This window comes from Pinus tabuliformis, chromosome 9, assembly GCF_031772625.1.
Source record: "Pinus tabuliformis cultivar Carrire ecotype Pingquan chromosome 9, CPIR1, whole genome shotgun sequence".
NCBI lineage: Eukaryota > Viridiplantae > Streptophyta > Pinopsida > Pinales > Pinaceae > Pinus > Pinus tabuliformis.
Genome location: NC_142307.1, coordinates 937,037,018 through 937,052,291, shown reverse-complemented (window position 1 = coordinate 937,052,291; position 15,274 = coordinate 937,037,018). Strand labels below are relative to the sequence as shown.

At 37.4% G+C, this 15,274-nt stretch overlaps 1 protein-coding gene across 2 annotated transcripts in view; it reads right to left on the bottom strand.

The window, feature by feature from the left end:
- SPPL2 (SIGNAL PEPTIDE PEPTIDASE-LIKE 2) overlaps positions 1-15,274 on the bottom strand; it is a 170,874-nt gene that overhangs the window by 92,841 nt on the left and 62,759 nt on the right. For both annotated transcript variants that reach the window (XM_089446161.1, XM_089446162.1), the window contains exons 4-6: positions 13,289-13,408; positions 11,506-11,657; positions 11,109-11,291 (exon numbers count right to left, since the gene is read on the bottom strand). In XM_089446161.1, the coding sequence (XP_089302287.1) occupies positions 11,109-11,291; positions 11,506-11,657; positions 13,289-13,408 (455 nt within the window). The remainder of the gene's footprint in view (positions 1-11,108; positions 11,292-11,505; positions 11,658-13,288; positions 13,409-15,274) is intronic.

The following is a 15,274-nucleotide window of genomic DNA, read 5'->3' as shown; positions in this document are numbered from 1 at the left end:
GAGTTAGAGAGAGAAGAGTCTCTCTCAAGGAGGAGACTATTTGAGAAGCCAAATCAAATCTAGAGTTTCTCTTGTGAAGCTAAAGGTTTGCAGACCTACAAGAAGAGCCCGAGAATCTGAAGGAAGCCAAGAATGAGAAGAGGAAGCCCATCATTGAAGAGGAGGGTTGTGACTTGGTCTTGGGAGGGCTCTAGTGTTAAGGGTCTTTTTCATGGTCTTGGTATTTGTCAATTGAAGGTTCTATAAGAAGAATTTTTTTGGCCTTTCTTCTTAAAGAGTGAGGCCTTTTGGCCCTGGCTGACAAGCTATACATTGTATCTCTTGTCTCTTTATTGTTCATGAATTGGTAATTATCTTGATGAAAAGAACACAAAAATAACAAAAGAAGAAAAGATAAAATCAACAAGTAAAAAGACACTCACAAGCAATTATCATAACAGAGAAATCACCTATCTATTGATGCCCTAGATTTCTCAACATGGTATCAAAGCTAAGGTAACAAAGTCGAGAAGGGGCACCTAATCAAAGAGACACATAAGGAACGAGTTTCAAGAAAATGGATCAAAGCGACTCGAAGAATACCAAAGCGAAAGTTTAAGATCTACATCATACTGAAACCCTAGATCGAAGGAATCTACTTCAGCAAGAGTCTTGGAATCATCATCAACGAGGAAGCAAAAAGAAAGACCAAAACCCTAGAAGCATTTCCGAGATCATCACTCATCCATCATCTAAGGAGTGGAAGCTTTTTTCTAAAAGACTAAGGAAGGCTAGATCAAAGAACATTATCATCATCTTCAAAAGGGTCTGTGAAGCAAAGAAAAGATTTAACCTTTGAAGAACTCCATCAAAGTGATCTCTCTCTCAAGGAGATCAAGATTACTCTTGTAGAAAGAATCTATCAAGGAGTAGTCTTCTACTATCTATATCATCAAGTTAAAGCGGGAAGCAAGTGGAGAAAGCAGCATCTACACAAGTATATTTACGACTTCATCTAAATCCACCAAAATGTCTTTTTGCAAGGAGAGCAACAAATTAGTTGGGGCTTCAAATTTTCTTGCGTGGAAGAAAAGAACAGATCTAAACCTTATTGAGAATGTTTCATGGATCACATCAAGGGGTCAATAACCCAACCACCTAAAGAAGATGCTCAAGCACTTGCCAAATACATGAAACGGGAAGTGAGGACCCAGAGGATTCTCAAAGTATCCATCAAAGACTCCCTCATCCCATATGTATCAAAATTAGACACTTCAAGAGATATATGACAAACTGGTAGAGTTGTTTTCCGTAAGAACTGCAAAAGAAGTTATCTCTCTAAGGCAATAACTCTACAAATTGAAGATCTCAAAGGAAGAAGAACTAGCCTCATATTTCATGAGGATTTAAGAAATAAGAGATCAACTTCAAGATCTGGGTGAAATAATGACTGACACAAAAATGATCATTGTAGTATTAAATGCACTACCAAAGGAATGGGGCAACTTCACTTCAAGTATCTATGGGAAGAAAGAAGCCACTTCTTTCCAGGCTCTATGGTTATTGTGCAAGGTCGAAGAAACCGGACTGAAGGAAAAAACTGATGTAGGATCAAATAAGCAAAATCAAGCATACGCTGCTATGACAAAAGGAAAAGGAAAGTTCGGTAAATTTGGTCCTCATAAGAAAAGGGAGAACATGGCTAAAGTTCAGTGCCATGGATGTCAAGAATATCGACACTATAGAAGAGATTGTCCTAAACTTAAAAGGGACAATAACAAGAGAAATAAGGAAGAAGCCCATATTATTGAAGAAGTGGAAGAACCTGAGATGAAGAAGCCTAAGAAGGAGGAAGTGAGAGATCTCTACTATGACTGAGATAATCTCCTTCCTTAAAAGTACTCTTCAGTCGTGTAAATTATAGCTATCGAGATAGGAAGCATTGTAAAAGATAGGATGCATAATATTAGAAAATGGCAACATGGTAGAAGCATTAGAAGAGCTCGTGACATAGGCAACATGAAGGATGTCTAGAAAAAAATATATGGCAGTCAGCTATGTAGGATATAGCTCCTGGAAACCTCATTGAAAAACTCAAGTGATACTTTTGAGAAGTCATCTAGGACAAGGCTCATCATACATCAGTCAAAAGGTAACATTTGCAAGATAGAATATGCAAGATCCTCAAGATTCTCTGATAGAATCCTCATTGTAAGCTTCACTGATCATGAGGGGCAGCAAGTTTTAAATTTAAGTTTTAATTTGAAATTTAAGTTTTAAATCTTCAGAGCCATAACGAAATTTCCTTCCAGATTTATGGGCCATAAGATTTGATTTTTGGACCATTGCAATATTTGCTCTTGGCATTTTCCTCCAAAAATTGTTTTGTCCATATTAAAATAAATCTAATGACTTCCCTCCTAACTTAGCAAATTATATATTGCCACATCATTCATGCTTTGGAACTACCACATCAACCTCTGGGGTTTTGAGCCATAGATTGGATCTTCAACTTTGACTGACCATTTCTCTCAAACCGTGAAGGCCCACAGGACGCTCCACATACCACTGGAATCAACATGACGAGGAGAATTTGATGGCGAGAGTCTCCAAGACAAACTAATTGCTCTGCATCATCAAAATCCTCAACAATTCTGGGGCATGTTCTTCAACCAACGAAGCCAAACACTTGTGGCTAGTTTTTCATCCAGCTGCACCATCTTGTGATAACGATGACCTCATCACATCAAATTGCATCGTCATCATCACTGATTCGAAGAGATCCAAACCCTAGGGTTAGGGTTTCATCCTACAACTAGGGTTTCTACCACATCATCAGCACTAGGGTTTTATCATCATCTGCATCATCATCCTGTTTCTTGACATCCTGCACTTATTGCTCCTGCTACATCTGTTGCTTGACATTAATGACACCATACTCAACAATGTTGCACTTGTTGCTTGACATCAATGCCAACATGCTCAACATAAAGTTGCTACCAGTTCTGGTCGTCGTATAGCCAGCCGCATATTTGAAACTTTATCACATCATATAAATCTATCTAAATTTCCAGCAACACAATCAAAATGTTGCCCATACAAACAACACTGTGAAATTAATCACTACCATTGTACAATCAAATTATCACATCTGTACAATTGTCGCTTGTAATTCAAGACATGCCAACGGCCATTGTTATTTTCAAAGACGCATTTGATAAATTATATCAAATATATAATTTTATAAATGTGACTTTATAAAACTTCTTAATTGATTAAACGAGAGGGTACATTACAGTTATCACTTTAAAAAGAGGAGATAAGGCTTATGTTACAAGCTCTCTCTCTCTCTCTCTCTCTCTCTCTCTCTCTCTCTCTCTCGATATATATATATACACACACACACACACACACGCAAGGGTACAAATTCGATAATTAGAAGTTACCAAGTTCTAATACAAGGTTTTAAAATGTCAATGTGAAGGAGAAGGGGTATTATAAAATAATACTTCAATCATAAATCACCAAATTAAAGCGAAATATAAATGTGACTTTATAAAACTTCTTAATTGATTAAACGAGAGGGTACATTACAGTTATCACTTTAAAAAGAGGAGATAAGGCTTATGTTACAAGCTCTCTCTCTCTCTCTCTCTCTCTCTCTCTCTCTCTCTCTCGATATATATATATATATATATAGACACACACACACACACGCAAGGGTACAAATTCGATAATTAGAAGTTACCAAGTTCTAATACAAGGTTTTAAAAGGTCAATGTGAAGGAGAAGGGGTATTATAAAATAATACTTCAATCATAAATCACCAAATTAAAGCGAAATATTACAGAATTTGATGAAAGAAAAATGGAATCTACTAATGAATAAGAAGGAAGATTTCCTAAAACCTCAAAAATGTGTGTTTTTGTATTTTACTTTGTTAAAATTGGCAACTAGGGCAAAACTCCATGTGGGTCATCTTATTTATGGCAACTGATATTTTTCTTGGATTCCTCTCTTCGAGAGGTGTTGGATTGATCTAAAGATCATCCGATTCCGACATGTAGTTATGAAGATATGAATTTATTAGTATTATTGACAATTTGTCAAGGTCGGCTAGCAACCAAATTACCCCAACTTATCATCAACGTTGCATTATAAATAAAAGAGGTCTTCAAGTCATTTGACACACATCTCTTGTGATCTCTCTCCACTCGTTTGGGTCTTGGTGGAAAGAGAGGTCTAGAGGGAGAGCCCTAGCCATAGTCCTAAAGGAAGATGCCCTAACTGTTTTTCTAAAGGAGATCAAGGCACAGTCATGATGAAACCCTAAATGCAGCAAGACAAGGTGCCCTAGCCACAGTGAAGGAAGAGTTCTAGAAGGGAGATCTAGCTGCTGTCCTAGAGAGGAGATCTAGACCTAGCCGCAGATCTAAAAGGAGTCATAGCCACAGTTACAAACAAGCCCTAGCCGCAGTCATGATAAAAGCCCTAGCTGCAGGTGGAGAAGAGACTTGGCCGCAGATGAAGGAGAGCTCTGGCAGTAGTTAAGGAAGAGGTCTGGCCATAGTTAAAGGAGGCCTAAATCCGCAGTAAAGAGAGGCCAGATCCACAGCAATTGAGGAGACCTATACGCAGCTCAAAGAGGCTCCTATACGCTGTCAAGAGGGAGTCATATACACAGCTCAAGGAGGAAGACTAGCCACTGTCCAAAAAGGGAGATCTAGCCACACTCAAGAAACTCCTATACACAGCCTAGAGAGGCTCCTAATCCACCGTCAAAAGCAAGATCTGGCTGCAGTTATCTAAGGTCATCTAGCCGCAGTCAAGAGACTTAGACGCTGTCCAGAAGAGGCCTATCCACAGCAAAGCAGACCCTAATACGCAGCTAGAAGAGGAGGCCCAATCTACAGTCAAGAGGAGCTCCAATACGCTATCAAAAGGAAGTCCTAATCCGCTGTAAAGTGTAGCCAAAATCTGCAGCAGAAAAGGAGACCTAGCCACGTAAGAAGGACCCTTATCATAAGCATGAAGAAGCATGGAAATCTATGTGTGCTGTAGGTGACAGCATGTTAAATAAGACAGTTACAAAGCATGAGTTGAGGACTGTTAGCAAGGCTGGGAATTCGCTGTCATAAGGAGAAGCAGTGCATTGTAGAAGTCTGCTCTCTAGGCCAAGTTTAGGAGTGGGCAAGGTATTGCTGTTTGGGGTAACTGTTTGGGCCTGTTAGAGGAGACCGTAGCTACTGCGCCCTGCTTTGCTAGGCTGCAAGCCATAGCAAGCAGCTAAGGCTGTTCCAAGGCAGCATTGAGGTGTACATTGCTTGCAGGAGGCAGCGTGGATAAAGGGGAGTCTCTTCTAGGTGGACCACAGCCCTAGAAGACTTAGTTTGTTGATTAAGGGCTGCATATTGTGAATTGCAGGAGCAGAAAGCAATCAGAGGAATGTTGCAGCAGTGTTACGTGGAGGGTTACTAGATTGATGATTTACTCAAAGGATTTGCTTCAGCACTCTTTGTGATTGGATTCAGGGCTGCATCTTTGAACAGTCATCATTAGCATAATGATGGACTTTTCTACTGCTGTCATAAATATCAGTTTTGTATATTTGTACTATCTCTCTCTCTCTGCTGAACTATTGAAGAATATAAGAAGAATTGATCAAGGGTTTCCCCACATTGGGGTTTGTCCCTGGCTGGTGCCACAACTTGTGTCCTCTTGTCTTGGCTTGTCTTCTGCTGTTTATGTTTATGTTCTATCTGCACTTTACTATCATGCTGATGTGATTGTTAATCTGAATATTGACATTGGGCTGATATGAAAAATTGTAGTAAATTGCTCTAAGCATAGAACATACCAAAAATTAACATACTTGGAATCAAAGGAACACTTGCAAGAAAATTACTCCTACTACAAATAATAATTATATTAGTACCGAATGTGCTAACCAAATAATGATTGAAAAGATAGACTCATGGGATTAAATTATAAAACAATATGACATAAGTGATTTACATCTGAATATTGGAGATTATACTTTTGTATCACACTTCACTATTAGATCCTTATTTTGGGATAACAGTGACAAAATTCCGGGTTCACCCTGGGTGGAAGAGCTAGGGATCTTCAACTTCAATACGAAGAAGTTTTCGACTTTCTTCAACAAGAAGAAAAAGATAACATTCCAGAAGATTAAATTGGAGTCTAATTTAGTAACATCAAAAGACCTTAACAATATCTCAAAGTGATCCTTCAAAATAATGTTATCTTAGATCAAAACAAAGATATTTCTCGCCTCAGGAATCATAGTTAAAATTTGGCTGCACAAACTAAGAAGTCAAAAGGTGAAAATAGGTCGATGGAACACAAGTTAGAACAACTTATCAAGAAGAAGGCATCAAAGTCTCTAACTAAACAAATCCAAGTTGAAGAGAAGGAGACAAATACAAATCTGATGAATATTGCAACTCTAAGAAGATCATAGATGGCATCCCAATTGAAGTAACTATGTGCTTAGATGTTGAAGTACAAACAATGGGAATTCCAAGTGTACTTACTAATAAATCGGCAGCAATCAACAAGGCAACACCAATGCATGAAAAATAAATAATACCAAACATAAACAAATAAAATGCTACAAGCATGATAATGAAAAGTCGTGTTACAAAGACAGCTTATCAACGTCCCAATCATAAGAGCAAGTACCTTAACCAGCCAGTGTATCAACATCACTTGGCATGAAAACATCTAACCTATCGTCCAAAGAATATTGGCACTAGTATCATTATGTCACATAATAACAATTCATCTTGGAAATCCTATAACGGCAACATTACACAAAAGATTGAATTAGGATGGTCAAATACTTTTACCATTTGACAATTTTGATCAGCACTTAGAGGTTCATGTCTTCTCATATCATCAAGTATTACAACTCCAAAAACAAAGAACGATACAAAAAAAGAAGTCAAACCTTTCCATAAATATGCTTTGAGAAGAAAGCATTTCTAAAGGGGAACAGACACACACAGACATAAATTAATAATTAATAATTAATGAAGGGAGACATCCCAATGAAAGGGCATGCCTCAAACCAACAAACATGACTCTTAATGAAAGGGCACTCCTGCCTAGGTATTTCTTTATATTCCAAATATTTTGCATATTTAATTGGTGAGTCGGAATGGTTGACTAAAAAATTGGGATATCAAGATTGTTGCCACATCAAATTGAGCTTTGTTACTACAATCATTGGGCATGCTCAAATGTGATGCCTCTAGCAAGTAAGAGTTCAAAAGTTTGAATCTATGCCCCTATCAATGTCTAGTATTCAATACCCTCAAATGTATCTCCCTTAATCTCTCAACGACTTCTCACTTTTACTGAGATATTAGGTGCAAATTGTTCTACTCATCTAGATGCTTACAAGTATGGCCAACTCCCACTAAGCACAAGAGGTTTCGAACACCCTATAAGTACGCTTTGTTACATACGCACACAAGATTTGACATTGTGTATGATGATATTGAAATGCAATTGTGTATATTTTATTTGTGCTTTATTTTTGGTTATGTTTCTCACCGGAAAAATTATCACATCCACCTCACATCTTTTCTTTTTGTGACATGCACAACTCTAAGGACTTTAGAGTCTAGACAATGGATTATTAGGGCATTCATATATTGTGGTAGTGTTTTCTACTATTCTGAAATAATGTGCCCAAGATATATTGAAGTGCTTCTTGCTCCAACCTTCATTATTTTTTAAAGATGATTTAATGATTTGTTTTTTAATTTTGTTGTGGAGAATAGTGATAGCAATTTAAGAAAGATTTAAACACAAACCAAAGAGTTGTTGAAATGGCCAAAGGCCAATTTCAGAGAAGCTCTTACAAATATTCAACACACCTAGACCCTTCTAGGCCTTTCCAAGGGTACAAGATATATAAACCCAACCTCCATTGTCACTGTAAGGAAGTGGGGTTATCAAAATTCCTCTTCTTCTAACCATCTCAAAATATTTTTCCAAGGCCACCATCGTCTTCTACTTGTCGCGAGCTTTCCAATGATATAAACTTCATCAAATTCTAAGCTTCAAACACAAATTTATGGCCCTCAAAACTCTTGCCATGTTCGTATATCATACCACTGACATGTGGCTAACACATGGCAAACCTATGCCCAAGTGCCACCATTATACCTCACCACAATCGCATATCGAACACATCCACTGATTGGTCATCATGATCCGTAATTTCATTTTATCCCATTGTGGCTATTCTCCTTTCTTCTTAACTCCTAGATTACCAATTGTTCTACATTCATCCAAATCCAAACAAAGACTCTCAATCAACTTAGTCAAACATATGGATATCTGACTCTGAAAGTTTCCAAAATGCAAATTAAATGAAACTATGGATTTTTTGACTCTCGCTACAATTAATAAGCCAATTCTCCAAATATCTGGGTTATCGGATATCCAGATCATCCACTATCCATAAACAACAAAAAGTCTCATTTAAACAAAAAGACAAATTTTTGGATTTCAAAATATCCACCATCCACATCACCTCCATGACGACTGCCACATGGGCCCCCACCTCAGTGTGGTCACACCTATGAGTCACATCATCATGCCACCACTACATGATCAAGGTAGGCCAATCACTTGCTCATCCAGAAATTTGAAGCATCCAGCTCTCGAAAAGCCTAAAAGAAGCATTTTTAACAAAATTATGGATATTTAGACTTCCAATTTCATGGACACGTGCCAAGATAGAGTCCAAACTGGTTGCCACGACATCTCTTTCTCACTATCTTACCACATTAGCATTCCACATCAACCAAACTTATCCACGCTGCCACATTAACATTCCACATCAACCAAACCTATCCACACTGCCACAGTAGCAGTGACAAACCAACATGCCACAGCATTAGCCACATGCCAACCACTACATCACTTGCCACATCATCAATTGTGTCACAACAAGGGTTAAATGTAAGGCCTAGGGGTTCATCTTAGATGGCTCCACATGTTCCCCACTTGCTCTACCCAAATATGGGTGTTTGGTTTTTTAGCTCATCTATACTTTGAAAGAATTCCTAGATCTTGAATTGCGCTCACATTATCTCATCAACAAGGTTCCTCAATGCCAAGTTCCATTACTGCGAGGTTCCACCTATCCAAACCCTCTGACATCCAGATTTTTCCTTGCACGACAAATTAATGAAGTTCGAGATGCTAAGATATTCGAATATCTAAAATGTCCCAACTCTCCCACCATGTGCTTTAATGAAGAACACCCAGACACCTGGTTATCCTAATATCTAGATAGCAAGGACATTTGTTCCTTACTGATCTTCCGCCCTTTAGCTCCTTTCCCTGCTAGCCCTTGACCACAACCCCCATTTCTGCCCATAGGGCCACGAACTAAGGCTATATGCCAATCCCCAAATTTCAAGAATTGCAGGCTTTTGATAGCTATTTTCAAGCTTGATTCTAAGGACCAAAATCGTCTCCCACAAGGGTAGATGCCCAAATCCTTCTAAGATGTAGAGATCAAAGCCTGTAAGGCATACCAAACTCATCTAATCCTAAGCCATAGCTAGGCTTTCTCTCCAAGGAGTCAAAATAAGGTCATCATTCACAATTTGGTTGTCTACGTAGAACTTCATACTCCTCAAACCATATGAACATTGAGCTTACAGCCTAATACGATACCAGCTAAAGGTCCTAGGTGTTTAGGATTGACCTAGTCAACATTCATTTATATAGACCTAGGTGGTGAAGATCAATCTAGTCATTATGTGCATCCAACAACCCTCTTGCGAAGTAATCCCCACATCGAGTTTTGTATAAAAACACATGCAAGAGTCATTTGTAACATTGCCTAGAGCTCTTGCTTTCTTATACATACAAATGTCTCCTCCTTTTAACCTACAATTAGATATCCAGCATTTTGCCCGTTCATCGTGTAATCTATTGTTCAAGGATTCTCTTTCAAGTGTTCCACTATAGTGTTCTCAAGTGAATTCTCTCTAGGAACTCTTGCTACTTTCTATTATGCACTAGTGCAGATTTAACATTTTCCTTTCCATTATTTTATCTTCACTTTGTGCATATTTTAGGGTTTGTTGATTTAAGGTTTGCTGGTTGGGTTCCATTTGATCCTCTCTCCTCTAAATTCCAAGTCTTTAACATCAACGGATAGATATGGTCTTCTTTAGGAGCCACACTTGTGCTCCCACTATATATTGTGTCTGATGTACCTAACAATCCCTTCAACATAGTTATAGACATTTGTTGGACATTAATAAAATTATCTTCTCCTTCCTCTTATGAATCTCAACCTCTATAGCCAGCGTATATTCCAATCTACAAGGCTAGTTTAGTATTTTACTTTATGTAATTAAGTATGGGAGTCACTATATACATGTGTTTCTTCTATTAAAGTACTGTTTAGGTCCATCATTCTAATATCCCTGATCATTCCATTCTATTTCTTGATGTTTGTTATTTTAAAATTTTATAATTTTTGTATTTTTTAAATTCATCGTTTCCCTATTTGTGAAAAATTTAGGGCTCACATTTCGATGCCATCCTCTTTCAGAAACCTGCTGCCATTTCAAAGCTTCTCGCAACTTAGCCCCAAACACAATATTTTCCTCAAGTTTTGGGGAACAGTCAAAGCAGTTTATTCATGACAAACGCCTCACACATTTCAGTGGTGTTTTCTAAAAAATTTGTTGGCATTTCTCTACTCACTTTTACATATCAATTTTGAGTTTCACCAATTTTGAAATTTCTTGCACCTTAAGCCAAAACACAATATTTTCCTCAAGCTTTTGGGGAACAGTGAAAGCAGTTTATTCATTGCAAATGCCTTGCGCATAGAAAGCTATAAGTAAACATGACGTCCATGGACTCACTACAAAGAGAATTAACTGATTGAAATAGGTCAGACCCAAAGCAGCACTGAAAACTCTAGTAACATTGTAGAGTGCTCAAAATTCAAAGGAAAAAATAAAGCATCGCATTTCATAAAAGACATTTCCTAGCTTTGAGTACAATTTAAATTCAATGATACGGGGGCTGTCTAAATTCCAGAAAGATTCAGATAGATATACCTCAACTCCACCAATACAGAAGATAACGACCAAAAGCTCCAAAAACCACAATGACATGAATTTATAGATGAGAATTAGAAAGCATGATGCAATCACTACGAAAAGAATTGCAGATGTTGTGCTGATATCAACCACACCCTTATCCCCACTATCTTCTTCAATGACAAAAGCATCTGGATCATCCTGTATCAGGAAAATGAAGTCATTTCAAGTTTTGAAACATCACTTAACAAAGTACTTTCTTTATCCAAGAAAACTGAACTCGGATGTTCCTCTCCAGTATTGACATGAAAATAATAACTCAAACATTAATAGGTGTCAGGAAAATTATATAGTGATGTTTTCTACACATATACATCAAATAATATCGTCAATGCATTTCAATATTTTAGTTTACCTTTAATGACTTGCAGTATTCATTGCATGCCTCTCTAGCACTCCATGCTGACCAAAAGGAAGCACACAGAATAGTTCCCACAGCCATAAGCCATAGAAAAACTTCCGCAATATCCACCAAGGGGCGGTCAGGTGAGTAGATGACTACTCCAACTGTCAGTCAACAAAACAAAACTAGCCAGTTGTTAATGCTCCTTACAGATCGAGTGAGTGTAGCAAGGAAAAGACTAGATGAAGCAAAGCTCTTCCACATATGATACTTAACTCATATTTACCTAAAATGACATTTATTTCAATGACTAATCTAGATCATTGAGATATGAACAAAGTAATTACTCCTAAATTCAGAATTTATTATTTTAACTTTTGTAAGAAAGGAACGGCAGTTATCCTAGATATTGGTGATATTAACTCGAAGTTAGCTCAAAATTGCTTGGTAAAAAGATTGCATTGGCGTCAGGAAATCGAGCACACATGTTAAAATTTGACTTGTGTCCCTGACATGAGTTTGACTTGTGTCCGATGTGAGGGGCACGAGATTGACTTGTGTGGACACGTGCCAAAATCATGTCCCGATTCTGTTACACGTGTCCATCGCAAATCAACCCCACAAGTTTCTAGTCTGTTTTGGGCCGATTTCCCTCACTTGTGTTTCTTGTTTCGCAGTTGTAGGAATGTCTCGAAAACAAGAAAAGGAGGAAGACGAGTTTTATAGGAGATTCAAAGAGCAGGGAAGTGGATTTTCCTTCCAAATTTTTTTAGTTTTGCTACAGCAGTCTGCCAATATGTTTTTGTTTACATGCACAGCCTTGCAGCAATCCATTTTTCTTTATATTCACAGCAATCATGCCTCAATTGAGGGCAGCAGGAAAGGGGCAAAAGAAGGGGAGGAATGCCCCCATTGATAATGCCTCCCTTCATTCATTTTCATCAGGGTTTGCCAGTATTCCATCCGTTGTAAGTGGGGCTGTAACAGCAGCTTCAAATGTTGAGAGAAACATCCTTTTAGCAAAGACAGCAGACTCAAGAATTGAAATATCCCTTGTGGAACACTGGAAGTATGTTACAAGACATCAAGGGCAGTGAGAAAGTTAAAGGGCAGAGGCAATGTTCTTTGGACATGCAGCTTTTGCAACCATCAATTCAAGGGCACCTATTTCCGTGTCAAAGGGCATTTGTTGGGTACAACTTGTGGAATTGGAGCATGTCCAGGAGTAAGTGCATCTAAGAGTAAAGACCTAGAAAGAGAGGCCAATGTTGGTGTGGCACTGGTGGCTGCATCATGTAAGAAAAACAAGAATGAGGATCCTCTTGCATTCTTGAGGAAAAGAAATTATCCAACGTCCATTTGGGAGTTCCAGTGCAGGTGCAAGTCAATGCCCTTACAATGCTTAGTGAATTATCAATGATATATTTTGGCATCACCTAGACAAATTTCTCACAGTTTACTTGGATGATGCCCAGATTTATACAAAAATATTGACACAATGATTTTCAATCATGTCCACAATATTTGGATCTTCCTTGCACAGTGCAATCTATCTGCCATTTCTTCATAATCACCGATTATCTTAGATGCACAAATTTCTCCCATCACTATTTGTAAGGATGATCATGAATGTTGACAAAGATTGAGATAATAGACATAAAATTAAATCTATATACATACATATATATATATATGAAAAAAATTATTCCATACATAGGTACATACATACACATCAAAATTATTATATGAATATTTTCTCCAGCTCCTATGCTGCCATACTTGAAGAAAAACTAACCTGATCCACCTTCCTTCAATCTTCTTTGGAAACTTGCACCTGCAGTCTTTGGCAACATAACAGCAGGAATTTTTATCTCCGATGCAGTATCATTTGGTGCACACACCATCTTATAAAGCTCTGTTAGTTAAAAGACAACCAACAATTAAATGAGACATCAAAGCAATCAAATTAAATTCACTGCACAAATATTCATGTAACTTTCTGACTCTAAAGCTACAGGAACCAAAATTAACTTTCAGACGACATAGTTTCAAGAGAATAGACGATAGCACTTTGGAGAGAAGCATGCAATGGAAGTTTCGGAGGCATTGTTACTTAAGGCAGGTCCAGGAAAATAATAGCCCATAACGACATAGAATCAGTTATCAAAAATTTGAGAACCTAACCCAGGAAAGTGATAATCAGAGTCACAAGCGTGCACAAGCTTGTTTCTGAGTAGAGAGTCTGAAAGCCACTGCAATATAGTTGCAGTCAGATGTCAGGCAATTGTTAAATTCCATTCTGAATTTTTGCAAGTGAATAGCATTTATTTGTTAGAGACAATGTTACTTGGGAGCGGGAGCGGGAGCGGGGAGCGGGAGCGAAAACGGGAGCGGGAGCGACCATTTTCAGAAGCTCCCGGTTTGGGAGCGAATCCGGGAGCGATTTTTTAAAAATATATATATTTTTTATATTTTTTAATTTTTGATACATATATGTCAACAAAAACATGTAGAATGATGAATTAGACATAAAAAACATAAAAAAGCATTGATTTATCATTGAACCATATCACATCAATCATCTAGAAATTATAATCATCATCAACCATGTCCACAAGTTAGTAAAATACATATTACAACTGCAACATATTGAGTCTTATAAATCATGATTCATCAAATTCAATCTTAAAGTTTCACCTTCAAGCTTTCAGAATTGAAAATTCAATAACATTCATCATCATTGATCACCAAAGTTGTACTTGTAAGCTAAGTTTAACCATTACAAGAAGTAATATCGAAGATATTTCTAAGTCCTAACTTCTAACTGTTAACATGATATGAAATGTTAAAAATTTATAAAATGAAACATGAATAATGAGATGAAATGAAACAACTTTAGTCTTTCACAAAGCATCATATTCATAATTCACAATCATTACCAATGAGTTATAATTGCCAAGGCCCAACTTCAAACTTCAAATTTTCATTGTCACAGTGATATAATGTTTACAAAAAATATCATTATGATATGAAAGAGTCAAGAGTCAAGAGTCAAGGACTCAAAACTCAACAGTTATGAAAACTAAAGTCTAATAGAAACTAAAAAAAGACAAGTAAACTGTAAATCTACATGTGGCCCTTGCCACGAGAGTCTCCAGGAGTATAAGCAGGTCGTGGTGGTCTTCTAGGAGTCTCCCGCATTGTTACTTAAGCCAAGTCCAGGAAATAGCCCATAACGACATAGAATCAGTTATCAAAAATTTGAGAACCTAACCCAGGAAAGTGATAATCAGAGTCACAAGCGTGCACAAGCTTGTTTCTGAGTAGAGAGTCTGAAAGCCACTGCAATATAGTTGCAGTCAGATGTCAGGCAATTGTTAAATTCCATTCTGAATTTTTGCAAGTGAATAGCATTTATTTGTTAGAGACAATGTTACTTGGGAGTGGGAGCGGGGAGCGGGAGCGACCATTTTCAGAAGCTCCCGGTTTGGGAGCGAATCCGGGAGCGATTTTTTAAAAATATATATATATTTTATATTTTTTAATTTTTGATACATATATGTCAACAAAAACATGTAGAATGATGAATTAGACATAAAAAACATAAAAAAGCATTGATTGATCATTGAACCATATCACATCAATCATCTAGAAATTATAATCATCATCAACCATGTCCACAAGTTAGTAAAATACATATTACAACTGCAACATATTGAGTCTTATAAATCATGATTCATCAAATTCAATCTTAAAGTTTCACCTTCAAGCTTTCAGAATT